The sequence below is a fragment of the Urocampus carinirostris genome, chromosome 13, assembly GCF_059441175.1.
Source record: "Urocampus carinirostris isolate Australia breed hairy pipefish chromosome 13, RoL_Ucar_1.0, whole genome shotgun sequence".
NCBI classification, from domain to species: domain Eukaryota; kingdom Metazoa; phylum Chordata; class Actinopteri; order Syngnathiformes; family Syngnathidae; genus Urocampus; species Urocampus carinirostris.
The window spans coordinates 31,108,085-31,124,281 of record NC_142361.1 but is presented as its reverse complement, the minus strand read 5'-3'; the positions used below and the strand labels follow the sequence as shown (position 1 = coordinate 31,124,281).

Genomic DNA, 16,197 nt, shown 5'->3' with positions numbered 1-16,197 from the left:
TAATTGATTCTTTCTATTGTACCGTATTAAAAAAAAACACTGCGTAGTGGAGGTGTAATTGAAAATGATTTTGGGAAAGGCCAAATGCATCCGTGCCCGCCTTGACTGAGACTCGAAAACCACTTACCGTAAGTCCCGGACTATAGAGCGCACCTGATTATAAGCCGCAACCACCACTGTTTAAGTGATTTACCACTTTTGTTCTTATACAAACCGCACCTATGTATAAGCCACCTGCGCCCGCATTAATACTTGTGACACAATTACAACTTGAACTCAGACCAGGCTGTAAGTTCCATGATTGTAACTACATAGGTAGTACTCAATTTCAGAACCATAGTAGGCATCATAAATTGAAAATGATACCCGTAATTAACGTATGATGCAGACTTGTAAAGTCAGGGTCCCGTTGAAAGTAATCCACGGAGACAAAATGTATATTTCCAAAGTTAAGGGTGGGAAAAATATATATCCACTATTGTCCGCTGCGACAACAGACAGATCTACCGGTAACTCGGCTTTACCCCAATTCCCATCAGCCCGCGTTTGCTCCGCCCCTTCTTTTTGATTCGTCCGTAGAACACATAACAGAATAAATCTCTAAAATAAATACATTACAAAAATATACAGTTACAAATACATATTATACATGGTTACACATATTTACGAAGAAAGACGGTACACCGAGAGAGTTTTCAAAGCTTTAATAATAATAATAATATAACTTTCATCCCAAACTGTGCCTTTGAAAGGTACCAACACGCTAGTAGGATCACGCTCGCGGTGTATCAAACAAACCTGTCAAAAAAAAGGCACCCCGAAATTGTGAAATACACGGAAGATCGTCCTCAACTTCCTCCTCATAACTATCGCCATTAAGGGCGTCTTCCTCATTTTCGGAACGTACCTTAACTTTACAGTCAACGTATGCTTAAACTTAAAGGTTGCAGTCCCTCTTGGCGCACATATTCCACTGGTCTTAATCTTACCTTTTATACTCCAGCGCCGCTGGTGGCCGTTAGAAAAATTCCATAAATTGGCCGCTTCACTGAATAAGCCGCAGGGCTGAACATTTGGGAAAAAAGTAGCGGCTTATAGTCCAGAATTTACGGTATGTGAAATCAATGATAATATTAAATAATCAAATAATGAAGATAAATAATACATTGTGCTGGAGCTGTACTCTCTGTTTAGATGTATTTAATTTGCTGCATTAACAAAACCTCTTTCTCAAAAACTCAATAATTCAGAGGTAATCAAGCATTAAGAGTGAGCTTTAGCATAGCAACCCAATTCTCCCCTTCGCCTAGACCCAAACACCGCGCACAGCATTCCCAAAGATTCTCTCGTCTTCCCTGAAAAAGGAAAATCCCCTTTTTTTTAGAATCCATAGCGACATTTCTGCATTCCACAATCCTGAAAAGATTGTCTCAAATGTCATACAATTTGCAGCGGCTTTGTCTTTCCCAGTGCACATTTCTTAGGATTACCTTGGACAGGAAATATTGCATTCCTGAAGTTTTGTTCTCAGAGGTGCAAGGTAAATTGGGTGGAATGGCAACAGGTCGGGAAGCTCCCTTCTGTTTGTTTTAGTAAGTAAAAACCTCAGCAGGGCCACCATTCTCTTCTTGTCAGACAGCTTTTGACACCTGGTCTTGTTACCCCGTGTCACCCCATGCTTCTAGACTTCATCCCTTAACATAGCCTGCAACCACTCCAATGACAAAACAGTGCTTTTAATTAGCAGCCTTCACAAATGGATAATGCCCTTAGCTTTTTCCGTTTTTTTCCCCCTCTGACTATTCATTAATGATTTCTCCTTTCACGGGCTGTGTGTGTGTGGCCCCTAATAACAGCCAAACTCCTGCAGTGAGACACGGCAGGCTTAAATCGGGACATAGACCCTGTGTCGCGCAGCTCGTAGCCCCTCATGACAATCACAAAGTCTGTGAATGTCCAACACCCCCTTAAATATTTGCTGACCATGCAAGTTAGGTCCATGGTGTCTACCTGCTTTTTTTTTATCTATATATTTTTCAAATGGGCTCTTTTTTCCCCTAAAAATGTGAATATGAAGCGAGGCTCTTATTTCAAATTGAGTATTTTCTCCTCGTGTTATCAGGGTTCTTTTGAAACTCTCGCATATCTAGCACCAGGATTCACAATAGATGGATACCTTTTTAACATTCAGGAATCTGAAATTAAATCTTATAACAGGATTTAAATGTATTTCTCTATATATATATATTACTGTAAAATTCGGACTATAAGCCGCGTCCTTTTTCCGAAGCTTTCAACTGCAGCTTATGTAATGATGCGACTAATTCATGCATCTTTTCTAGTGGCACTCGAGCAGTAAAGGTAAGAGTAAGACAGGTGGAATATATGTGTCGAAGTAGATGCAAGTTTAATGTAACTTCGCACTTTGTGCATGAATAAAACTAGCATGAACATACCATCATCATAGAAAATATGTCAATCGAAAGGGGAGGGCTAGCTTCCATATTTGGAATAATTTTACGAGTCTGTTTATTTGTAATGGAAATAATGTGGAGAAACGAAAGAATTACCAGAAGCAACGTCCAACAAAGCACACATGTTTAAGGCGGATTCCTAATTATTTGTCAGCATTATCGTGTGTTTTGGAGTATATATTCCATTTTCGCGGATATTCATAGATGGCCAGGGAACGTAATGGCGAGTTACCCTGGCTTAATAGTTTTCGGGTATCTCGTTTTCAGACTGATCGTGATGAGTTTATTTTGAAATGGTCATCATATCGTGAATCCCAAGAGTTCGAGCTTCCCAATGGTATTTGGCATGACTTATTTCAGGGACTGGTGACATCGTACAGACAAGTATTTGTTTATCTATAGTCCGGCGGTCCACCGGCAGGCCCATTGGAAGCTACCGTATATTATTAAAACTCTTTCTTTGTACTGTCTTTCTTTGTAAATATCTCATGCTTCAATGCGGGCTCGTGCAGCTTATAGTAGATTGTGGCTTGTAGTAGGTTGCAGGTGTATGTCCAAAATAGTTTTTCCTTTAAAAATTTACTAGGTGCTGCTTATAATCAGGTGAGCTTTATAGTCCAAATTTTGCGGTAATTATTGTTTGCAGGGGTAACGGAATTGTATATACTATTGTTAGCAATATGTGGTGTCGATTGCAACTTGTATACATCTTTAAAAAGCAATCTGCTATAAAATATCATCTGGATTTCCAACTTTTTTTTACCCGAATGGTTTTTTGAAGGCAGCATGATAATGTTAAGTTCAACAATGTCAGATCTGTTGAACGGACATTTTACAGTTGGATTGATGAAAGAAAATCTAATTCTGGCAATGTTTCATTATTCCTCAATGATATTAGTATGCAGGCAATAATCCAATTGGAAAGTATAGCCAGTGTTTTGATTATGCAAAGCCATGTAAACACACACAGATATCCGATTAAAGTCTTAGTCCGGCTGCAAGTATTCTGATTACAATGGTTGGGTTAGAGTCGTTAGACCTTTCACTTTTCGTCCACTCGTACATTTTTTTTTATCTTATTGATCTTTTACATAAGAACTAATTTTTAATTATTAATAATTATTCCGAATGATTCAGCAAGGTAGGAAACTTCAACCTGCAATATTTTATTTCTTCTTTACCTTTGCAATTGTTTAAATTTCAAATGAACCTTTTGCCGGAGTTCACGTTTAAATGTTTAAGACGCTAATAGTTGCAGTTTCATGAACATTTTGTAAAAGTGATCAATTATGTAAGATTTAACGTGATGATAGGCGAAATTTCATTTGAACACACAATGAAATAAATCCTCTGGCATGAAACATGATTAAAAATGAATACTTTGGGGTTTCAAATCTTTATTATGCAATTGGAGAGTCTGGTCACTTCCTGTGAATGAATTGTGGGCAGGGTTGGGTAGGGTTACTTTAACTGGATTACTTTCAATTACTTTTGGATTACTCCAATACCAAATTTGCTAATAAAAGACAAAATAAACTAAATATGAATAAAATGATGACTCACAACACGTGGTAAGCTTTCTCTCCTGGCTTTGATCTCTTTGATCTCCGGCAAAACGAACATAAAATGCGACAGAAACGAAATGAAAATAAATCCAAACAGCTTGCCAACATCATTTGTGCCGTTCCATGTATTCCGTTACTCCCCGAGCCTGCACAAAATTGAGTCATTTTATTCATATTTAGTTCATTTTGTCTTTTAGTAGCATATTTGGTATTGAAGTAATGCAAAAGTAATGGAAAGTAATCAAGTTAAAGTAACTTTACCCAACCCTGATTGTTGGTCTTTCGAGGTGTTGGCAGAGTCAGTGGTTGGAAAAAGGGATTTGTGGCAGTGTACTTCCTCGACATTGGACACAGCAACGTATCTCAATTTTGGAGTGCGCAGGAAACAATCACGGCACTTAGTTTGCTGAGTGATGTGAATGAAATCATAAACGTCAAAAGTTAAATGCGGAAACGTTGACTTGCTTAATGACGTCACTCCCGCTTCGTATTTGCGATCGGAATACTGTACTTGAAAACGCCATTTATGTAGGGTTAAATGTTTGTCTCCGAGCAATTAAATGATTCTTTTGGATTGCTTCAAAAATCCAACTTCTGATCCCAGTCAGACTATTCCTTGAAATTAGTCATAGATAGATTGTCAATATTGATGGAATGCATAAGTCTGCTTTTTGCATTAATATGGTTCCTGTGCAAGTTTCTATATACATTTCTAATTTGGATAAAAATATATCCTTCTTCTTGATCTGTGTAACAGTTTACCGTTTTTCTAATTATTTGATTCACATCTTGCAAATCTAGCCTAGCCATAACTAGAGTAAAATACTGAATTTTGTCATCAATATGAAGTTCCATGTTGGTCACTCTTTCACTTCGTAATTCTTTTTTAGAGGTTTGCGTGTCGGGTCGGGCGAGTCAGGGTGGGGTTGCTGCTCTATGGCATTTGCTAAACCGCTTGGTTTTAGTGTTTAGGACAAAATGAGGGGTCACTACCCCACACAGACTCCAAATCAGCCAAATCTAGGACTCCCTATTGGCTAAGACTTTGCCATGAGACCTGGCAATGAGAAAGCTCTCACCCAATAAGGCGCCCCGTGGAGAAGGTTCTACTCCAATAAGGTGGTCCCCTGGGGTAAAACTGAGGGATTACCAGACAGGCCCTCTGGATTGAGCTTCGGGGCGAGGAATGGAGAAGGGAGTGCTGTACAGGGCTGCTTAGTCACTAAGGCAAGAGGACTGCATTAAATGGTTGCTATGGGACAGGTATCAAATGTGAGAAAGTCACACACAGTCACGGTCACGAAGGGTATTAAATGGCAACAAAGAGACAGTTATAATGCAATAATACGCACTGTTGAGTGCAGGTTATTTTCTATTAATCAAGAGTGCTGCTGTACGGAGCTGTGATCTAGGGAGCATGGAGATTTATTGAGTTGGGACTATACCACACAAGTCACGCCACTTCAACCTATAAAAACATTGTGTTTCACATTAGCACAGGGACTTACTCTCAGAGGATTGTACTCTGTGTCTTATTCAAGTTCATTAGGCGAAGAGAGACTTTTCATGTTTTTATGTATCCAGTGTTCTCGTTTGCCCGCGTCCCTGCGTCCTAGACGCATCGTTTTTGCTGGGGACGCATAGTGTCAAGTTAACGTGCGTCCCAGGGACGCAACTTTTTTGAAACAAAATTGTCATTTTTACCCGATTACATTTTTTTTCAAACAAAGATTTACCGCACTCCAAACTTTTCGTCAGGCAGATCCGCCATTGTTGTTTTGGTCTCGCGGTTCGAGTTTTTGTCTGCACGCCGATCTCGGCAAACGAGATCTCGTTGTTTCGAGATTAGGTCATTGTTGTGGTGGTTGTCGTCGAGGGAAGGTGAAGGCTAAGTATGCCTCCGAAAAAAGTTAGTATTAGGTGAAAATCAACACAAAATTGGTAATTTATTCAGTGTCAGTAATAAGTCGAAACTTAATGCAGAAAGTGATGACAACGGCAATAATTCCAGCAAGAACAAACGGCAGAAAAATTCTTCGGAAGATCGCAAAGGCAAGGAAAACACGTGTGTTGAAGCCAACGATTCGACGAAAGAAAACAAACAAAAGAATACTCCTAGCAAGGACTTTTCTGCCAAAATGGACTCAATTATATTCCTGGTTACGCTATGAGGAGGATGATAATGGATTGGACCTTGAGAAGGCATTACAACTGTGGCGGGACCGCAAACAACAAAGAATATATGAATTGGAAAATCTGAAGTGATAAATGGCTCCGTATTACCTATTAACTGTGATGATTAAAACTGCACGAATAGACTAATATTTCAGCAATATTATTTTGTATAATGTACAATATTTTTGTGAAGTGAAAAATCTGAAGTTATAACTGCTTTGTATTATCAATTACCTGTGATGATTAAAACTGAATGAAAATATAGATTCATATAATTATTTCAGCAATATTATTTTGAATAATGTGCAATATTGTTGTGAACCGAAAAATCTTGAAGTGAAAACTGATTTGTATTACCAATAAACTGTCATGATTAAAACTGAATGAATATATAGATTTATATTATATATTTGTCGCTGATTTACAATGTCAACCTCGATAACACTAAATTTTGGGGACCCATAGATCTCTGTTGGGACCCATAGATTTTTGAGCATGCGAGTCCCCGGGACCCATCACTTTTCACAGGTAAAATGAACACTGTGCATCTATTTTGATTGATTTGCCTCAAAACCTACTCTCTATGTTTGTTTCAGCGTATCATTGTCTTTAAACAACCGTCAGTGCAGTTGTTAGCAAATATGGCCCGCAGGCTACATACGACCTGTCAGCCTTAATAATTCGGCACGCTGAACAAAAATGATGAAAATATTTGTACTACTAATAAAAATAATGTTGTTTTGGTGCCACTTCTGTCCCCAGTGTCCCTTTGTGTGTCTATTTTTCCTCCATATAAAGATGTATTTCATGAAGCATTCATGTGTACTGCACTCAAGGGCAACATTCAAATAGATAGCTATATTTTTTGTGTTCTTGCTATTTTGTAATCGTGTATTTAGTTTTTTTATCAAGATATTTATCATATGTCATGCAAGAAAACCCTCCTTTCGGAGCTAGCCCTGTCCTCATTTGAGTTTTTTGATGCACATTACAAAATGTAGGGACGTAATACATTGCTTTGCTTTAATTTAGTGTGTTTCAAAACTAATTTGATGAAATGAATCTGTTAACAAATATGAAATGAAATACAACATTTATATGGGAATTTCTGCATGTATTTTTCTTAATGCATTTGAGAAAATTTGGAATTTATGTATTACCAAGGTCGAGGCTCTCTGCTGATGAAGGGTTGCATGGCACAGCAACTCACACCTTGTTGTGCTGTAGTAATGATCAGTGTCAGGTTGGGAAGAGCGAAAGGAAATGAATGTTTGGTGAATGTGAGTGTTTTCTTGACTCTAGCCACTTCCCACGAGGGGGATATGCGTTTTGTGTGTGTGTGTGTGTGTGTGTGTGTGTGTATATATATATATATATATATATATATATATATATATATATATATATATATATATATACACACATACATACATACAGTGTAGAGAAATTGCTTTAAATTTTATTGATTTGGTCCAACATCTAATTTGATGGTCGCCTATTTTGGCCAGTAAATAGTGTTTACGGTTTCACACTCGAATTAATTCAACATAGCATCATATTGTGTCTAGGATTTATCATGAAGGAAGCAAAACTCTAAAAATATTTTAATTTTAGCTTTATATTATCGATTTTTCATTTAATTGATATGGATAATGATTGATCATTCCAGAAGAAAAATAGTAGAGACACACAAATAAATAATGCATGGATTTGGTACTAACAAACTACACTTTTTTTTTACATGACAAGAAATATTAAGTCACACAAAAGATTAGAAGACATTGGTGACACGATCCCCCGCAGTCATAAATATAGGAACGAGGGAAGAAATTTGGTAGCAATAATGGAATTATTGATCCATAAACTTGGTTAAGATAATCAATTAATTTAAATGATCAGAAAGTATTTTCGTAGCGTGTTAGAAATTACATAATATTTGCCCTGCACCAAACAGTTTGTTGTAAAAGCCTTTCTTGCCTACCTTTGGGTCACACAAAGCAGCCCGTGGTCTGGAAAAAAAGGGGGGTGGCCGCATGGTGAACCCCCCCCCTTTCCTTCAAAAATTCTATATCCCTTTTGTCAAATTCATTGTACCTTTTCCAGCCAGGGGATAGGGAAAAGGGAGGAACCTGATTTGTTTTTGCCATGTTTCCTGGCTCTGGAGACCAGGCTGTGGCTTTCTACCTTCTCAGTTATCATTGTCCCCAGGCAGCCCAGACCGGCGAGGCCTCCCCGACCCCACCCCATATATTTATAATACAGCTGGAGATTCTGGTTACTTCCTGTGAATGGATTGTTCTCTCTGCGGAGTCGGCTCGGGGCATTGTCTCTACAATTGATAGATATATCGATTCCCAATGTATCCGATTTGAGACTATGTATCGGTAGATACAAAAAAATCTGTACTTATTTTCCTTCTGGCCTGACCCCTTTATGATATGTTTTAACTCAATATTGCCAACCATTCTGGGTTTGGGGAATGTGTGGGTGTGCTTTCTCACAATAAACATTACACCTACGTGTGCACAATACAAGAATGCATTCTATTTTTAAATTAATTTTTCATCCTTTGCCTTGCTCACAGGTTGGAGTGTGTCTGCAGCCTGGGTTCAGGGTTCCGTCGAGGGGCTGGTGTTTTGGATATGGTCTTTGAGACACCTTTTCATCTCTTCACATGTGGCTACGACACTTTTATTAGACTCTGGGACCTACGCCTAAGCCCACAGTGAGTGCACAGTGACGACTGACTTTTATCATAATGCAAAGAAACATTGATTTTATCGTATTTAAGCACAAAATTCCACTTCTCAGGTTTTGTTAAAGGTATATCTGTGGCAAGCCAATCTAAGTTATATTTACCTTTGGTGTGACCTGGTAGAGTGGAGTTAGTGGGTGTATGCAGAGGGAAAGGAGACAGCGGAATAAAATGAAAACTGATTTTTAAAACTTGCAAAGATTGTAATGGTCTTAAAAGACTGTTGCTTCAATTGCCTCCTTTTATTTTAAAATCATCCCGATCGCCGATTGGTTACGGCCATATTCCTTAGCGAGGGTAACGACAAATATCCCTTCTTCATATATCCTTATTCAAGCTTCATTTTCATGGTTTTCATCTTCTTGCATCTCCTTTTATCATCGCTACAAGTCTTGGGACCCATTACTAAACTAATAAAAGTTCACTACACGAGATTCTGAACTGGACAAAGAGAAATGAAAGGACAATTGGAGGTGGGCGTTCAGCCAATAGTATATCGGCATGTTCATGATAATCCTGGGGCTGTACTGTACTTGTAAATCAATTTTCCTTTAGCAGGAAAAAAAGACAATTTACACCCCCAGGTACTTCAATCGATTTGCAACAAATTGTCATGAAAAATGTATAAGCTTGACAAAGTGGTTGATTGGAAAAAATGACTTTTATATCCTGAATAAAGCCCAAATGTATCAAGGACTTTGCGGACCGTTGGTGGAGAAACCGTCTGGTTGTAAAAGTACAAAGAAGGGTCGTCAGCATTTAAATACATTTTATGGACCCCACCGGCTTGGGTAATTCTCTCAAACCTGTCCTCACAGCACAATCACACGGAAAGTGGTTGAATGGATATGTAGAACAGGAAGGGGACAGCCATGTTCTTCCAGAAAAGCAAGGCACATAAGAGCTAATGTCTCATTAATTAAACAAGTGAGTTCTTCCTTGGAATGAAGCTCATTTGATAATGGAGGGTGTTAATTTCATGGATATTTTCATCACTCTTAACTGAAGGAATCAAATTCTCTAAATTAACTGGAAGGAGTGGCGGTCATTTCAGACAACAGTGGTTTCAATACTTTATTTTAGGACTGTCAGGTTCAGTCAAGTCAAATTAATATGATCTGATTGGCAAATCACTCTGGGGATTAACAAAAAGGTAGGGCCAGGGCTAAAATTTCAGAAGGGGGTGCCTCTATAGTTATAAATAATGGATGGAATCAACCTTAACCACCAAGAGGCTCCAAGGGTCAGCTTAGATGTTCAGGTTAACAAACATCTATTTACAGAGTGTAAACATGTTTAATTGAAGACTATAATATTAAACTCTCATTACTACTTAAGAATCCCTTATTCAGAAAATATCTCATGGATGACTTGTCGATTTAATAGTCATATTAACCGCTCCTAGAGATTCCAAGATCAAGTGAAGTGTATTTTTGCTTGGTGACCAGATGATACAGCAGGTGGTGTTGTAGCTGTTTTTATCAATAAATAGTTAGGGCTTTTTCATGCTTGAAACTGTTGTTAATTAGCAATGCAATGAATTATACATTGCCCCAGTCCAAGTGTAGTATGCTTGTGTCTGCGCTTGCATGCATGGATGTATTTCTTAATCATTGATGAGCCTGCACTAATGGACGGATCAATAACTATTGATTGACTTCACTAAGTCCTTAAATATTTTAGCTTTAAACCACAGTTCAACCATGTCCAAGTTGTGAACATTATATTTGGAGTGATTGTCAATAGACTTGTAGCAATACACAAAACTACTGGGACATCTAATGAAAAATGCATGCAGTAGAAATAAGGTCTTGTGCCTGCTAACCAGTCAAGTGTAAAACCAAGTACGGGTAAATGCTTAAGGAATTTAGGTTTCTAAGCAAGCATAACAAAATTTCTACTTCCTGCTCGGACGGATCAAAAGCAGAATTAAAATGCGCAAAAACATCTCATACACAATCCCAGACGAAGTGTAAGGCATTCATACGCTCTACACTTCATTTGTCCACTCATCGTGTTGACTTCTACATTTGAAGGACAATTCTTTTCCCTTGAGATTCGATCTGTAACCTCAGTGGAACTGTTTAAATCTAGGCTTAAAGGACACTTATGTTCTATAGCTTATGGATGACCTATATTTCATGTTGACAATATCCGTCTATTGTTTATTGATGCCCTTGCAACATCCATTGCTTGGTCATCCTGGGAGGGGGATTACCTCATGTGCGGTCCCTTCTCAAGGTTTCTCCATTTTCTTCATGTTGAGATTTTCGAGTTTTTCCCTGCCCTTATGTAGGTTTTAGATCAGGAGATGGTGTAATGATAGTATGTGGTTTGCAACAATCTGTGGTCCGTGCAGGTCTTTGAGACTCCTTGTGATTAAGGGCGTCACAAATAATTGTGACTTGACTTGACTTATTCATTCTCTGCCTCCCTCGCCTTACTCTGCTCCATGCTCAATCGCGGATGTCTTACTCCATGACCTACTTGGTTCTTGTTTATTATCACCACTCTTTACACCATTTACACCTTACTCCACCTTCTCTTCAAATCTTGACACTCATCCCAAATTGCTAACACATTATGTGATAGCAAACACATTCTTGATGTCTTTTTCCCCTTCATACTCTATTCTTGATGCCGTACACCAGGGGTCATCAACCTTTTTGAAGCTGTGAGCTACTTTTTTTTATCACTGATAGTTGCAAAGTGTGACATGCATTTCTTAAATAAGTTATCATGTTGTTACTATGTTATTGCCAGATTGTATTCATTAGGAGTAGGTTTGAAATAGGCTCAGTCAACCACGACAGTCAAATTTCCTTCAATACCTCGAACAACCCCATCTCTGGTGGTGAGCTATTTTCAGAACCAGTCCACATGCAACTTAAAGGAAGAAAGGTCTCAGCATGTTGTGCTCCAGAAATACAATGCTCTAAATGTAAATAAGACACTGTACAAAGTACATTATTTTAGCTGAATTCTAAATCCAGTCTTATCAAAGGTGTAGAACAGCGTTATCCAACCATTATCAAGCTGAGAGCTCTTTTGATTACTAATTAGACTTGAATTTCTAAAATGGAAACTTAGCTAGATGGTTTGCTAAATAGCTATAAAATTAGCTCGATAGCTAGCTAGAAAGTTAAACAGGTGAAAAACTAAAATGGAGATAGATAGTTAGCTAAAAGAGTAAAAAGCCAAATAAATAGTCAGATAAAAAGCTAAAAAGGAAGCTAGCTAGAAAGGAGGCCAACATTTAGCTTGATAACTAGCATATAAGATCAAATGTTAGCTAGATAGAGTGCAAGATAAGTAAAAAGGTAGGTACATAGCTAAAAAGGTAGCCAGATGACTAGCTTAAGAAACTGCTTTTTTTTGCTAATTCGCTTTATAAAATCCATAAATTTGAATTTACTTTGTTGTACATCCTGTAAGATTAAGCAATAAAAAGATGAATAAATAGATCTGTTGAATACATGAATAGATTATCATTTTCTTCTTTTAATAAATTGCTTCAAGTCATGTTTAGCCCTTAATCAAAATAAAAATCGATACTTGAATCGATTGTTTTGTCCATGAACTGGAATTTATTTATTCGAATTTCTGCAATAACAACTTATCATGTTATAACTATGTTGTTACTATGTTATTACCTGGTTAATTATCAAAATAGGGTTAAAAGGACTATTTTACTAGAAAATCACAATGATCCAGCACTGGTGAACTATTTTCAGGACAGGTCCGCAGACACATCAAATGTCCTTTAGGGAGCACCCTGGTGCCCGCGCTCACCACGTTGGAGACCCCTGGTCTAGAAAGTAAAATCCCTGTGACAGTCTTTGTTAAGCCACAGGTGTTTTGACTTAACTTGCAGGTATGCTCACACACACCCTTCCATTTTACTTAAGTTGAGCACCTGTGGCTAAACTGTGACGAGTCTTGTTACTTTTTGGTTTTGGATTTGCCACCTTTGTCTAATATAAGATATCCGAAATTGTGCGATAGCATACAACACAAGGTAGCATACATTATCATGATTATACAGGATACTGCCAGCATGGGGTCAAACTAGGGGTGTCACAGCTAGTAGCTAGCTAGCAGCATGAGGCATATGAGCTCATGGGGCCAAATCATAATTTCTAATATGAGTTACATAGCCTTTAAAGCCATCACTTATATATTTACTAATGTGTATGAAAGAAATGTGTATGAAAAAATAGTTACTTAGTTATATGCCCCCCCCCCCCTCACTTATTAAAAGGTTGCCAGCCCGGAGCCCTAATTGAGCAGGCGATGCTAATGTGCTAACGCTAATGCTAACTGACACAGAAATCTTGCATGAGGTATTTGATACCATACCATTGATATAATACCATACATGTTAAGTTTCAGAAATGGGAAATCGGGAGATTGTTTTTCACCGTGATTATTATTATTATTATTTGAAAAGACAACAATAAAATTCGTTTTTCAATCTACTTTATTGTTATTTTGTATTTACATGTGATTATTACAATGGTTAATTATTCCAAATTTTCTGGTGTTCTTTAACATAGCCATATGTAGCACTCTTATTCGTCTCACGATCCCGCGGAGTTCGAGATTATGATTGCCGAGTCTCGATCAAAGCTTTTTCCGGTGCAGAACGGCGAAAAAGACGATGATAAAGACTATGGATAATTCGGCTACATTTTAATCGGCTAAACTTTGTTTACATAAAAGTTTCGGCGACCCAAAAAAAAAGGAAATTTTTAGAAATCGGTAGATGTTGCTCTCAGATCAGTATGCGGGAGAATCGTAACCAAAGCGGTAGTCTCCCGACCAAATCGGGAGACTTAACAAGTGTGTAATATCTGTGGGTTTAAAAGAAATCTCTATAATTTTAAATCCAAATTCAATTGTTGACTTCAGTCACGGCAACCAGAAGCCCCACTTGATCAGGTGATGCTAAGGTGCTAATTCTAACTGACCCAGCGTTCTCTTCGGCTGCTTTACTTTTTTTGTCTGCAGACTTTCTTCTTCCTTCTAAATGTGCCATCAAAATAGAATAGAATAGAATAGAATATACCTTTATTGTCATTGTTACAAATGGGCTAACTTATTGTGACAACGAAATTGGGCATGACACTCCAGTTTTACACATTCAAAACATATGTGTTTTGTGTTATAGCTCTATTAGCTAGCAATCTTACATTTTATGATTTAATTTTCTGACAGGAAGAGCGTAATGGAGTGGGAAGAACCTCATGACAGTGCCTTATACTGCATGCAAACTGATGGGAATCACATGATTGCCAGCGGGTCCTCCTACTACGGCGTTGTTCGACTCTGGGATAAAAGACGTACTGAATGTTTACAGGTGTGTTTATGGGTTTATGAGATTTGACAATTTAGAGGGGTTGTAAAGGTCCAATCGAAGCACTGCCTATCCCATGCTAAAAACATTACCGGGGACCCCTCTCACCCCCATCATGGACTGTTCACTCTGCTAGCCTCTGGGAAGAGGTACTGCAGTGTGCGGTGCAGGACCACCAGGCTCCGCAATAGTCTAGTCCCCCTGGCCATTAGACTGTTAAATGGTCAATCTAACATATAGTTAACTTAAATCTAAACGGCTGCTAATCTGACTTTTTGCACTACTGGCAGTTTTTTTTATAGCTTGCCACTCCTTGCACATTATTGTTACAGTGTTAATGACTTGTTAACCTGACTGCCCATTTTGCACATCTGGTTAGCTACTCTTCTTGCACTATCGGCACTATGGTAAAATACTATACGTAGCCAAAATACAATACAACATTATTTATATCTGTACATTCAAGGAAACTGTGGGGGTCAGATGCATCGACATTTCGTTCTGTATACACGTGTACTAGAATGACAATAAAGTAGATCTGAATCTGAATCTGAATCTGAATTATATTGTATTTGACATAATTATGTGACGTATACAGTTCGTGTCGCAGACTTCATCATTTGATTTAACCCTAGCAAAGACAATAACTTTAAATTCAGATTTTGAAGTTTTATTAGAAGGGTTGAACATAGTCATTGGTTTAAGTTTGTAGGGTATTTAACCCTTTGAGTACCAGCTTATTTCCGAAAGAAGGGTATACCAATTTCACAGGGTTTCCTGTATATCAACCCACAGAAATATGTGTGTTATGGCTATGTAAAGCAGTGGTTCTCAACTGGTCTGACTTCAGGACCCACCGTCGCACCCTGATTACAAGCCGTGACCCAAATGAAGAAAATAATTCCACTTCTCAAATGTATCGAATGAAAGGATTGTGCAGTTTAAAGCAGAGATAGTAGAATATATATTTCCCATTTTTTCCAAAAACAAAAAACACAAACAATATGACTTCAAGTACCGTGTATATACTATATATACTCACACACAAGCCTACATCACATATAAGCCACCCCCTAAAACTGCTTTGAAATAGCCACATACTAAAATTCAAAATATTAATAATACATGTACCCAAACAACAATAATTATCTATTTATCTAAATAATAAGGAGTGATATTTGTGCTTCAATGGCAGACACTGTTAAACCATTTTCGTATTGCGACCCATTATTATCCACAGAAAAAGGAAACAAAACCTACAAATCACAATAACATTAAATGTGGTGCCTCTCAAATGTGCAGATTGAATGAACAGGAAGAAGAGTTGCAACTCACCAGTTGAAAAAACATTGATGTAAAGGATCATTTTAACCTCCTCTTTCACCATAAAAATGTTTATCTGCATGGGCCTTCTTTACACTTTATTTAATCGTATCTTTTTTTATGCAAAATCATCAAACAACATATTGTCAAATCTGTTTTTGTTTTGTGTATTTTCCAGTTTTTCCAGTTGACCTCCAACCTAGTGAGCAGCCCAGTGTACTGCCTGCGTTTTAGCAGCTCTCACCTCTATGCAGCCCTGGCAAATTCCCTGCACTCATTAGACTTTAGGCACAACCTCAACATCACTATCAGATGACACGGCAAATTAAAGTAATTTTTTTAAACCTCATTTGTGTACTTAACGATTTTTGTAGTGTTTAACCCCTTAATGTTCTGACGGCCCGCCGGGCTTTTGATAAACAAATACCAGGTCACCAGTTACCGAAATACGTCATGCCACATATCATTGGAAGGCTTAAACTCTTAGGATTTAAGATATGACCACCATATGAAAAAAATATTTCTCAAAAAACATCACGATTAGTCTGA

The 16,197-nt window shown here is 37.9% G+C and overlaps 1 protein-coding gene across 1 annotated transcript in view; it reads left to right on the top strand.

Annotated features, from left to right (window-relative positions):
- Positions 1 to 15,997, top strand: part of fbxw4 (F-box and WD repeat domain containing 4) — a 33,952-nt gene extending 17,955 nt beyond the window's left edge. The window contains exons 7-9 of the mRNA XM_088350991.1: positions 8,799 to 8,939; positions 14,187 to 14,328; positions 15,827 to 15,997. Coding sequence (XP_088207117.1) covers positions 8,799 to 8,939; positions 14,187 to 14,328; positions 15,827 to 15,964 — 421 coding nt within the window. The 3' untranslated portion in view covers positions 15,965 to 15,997. The remainder of the gene's footprint in view (positions 1 to 8,798; positions 8,940 to 14,186; positions 14,329 to 15,826) is intronic.
- Positions 15,998 to 16,197: the final 200 nt, after the last annotated feature.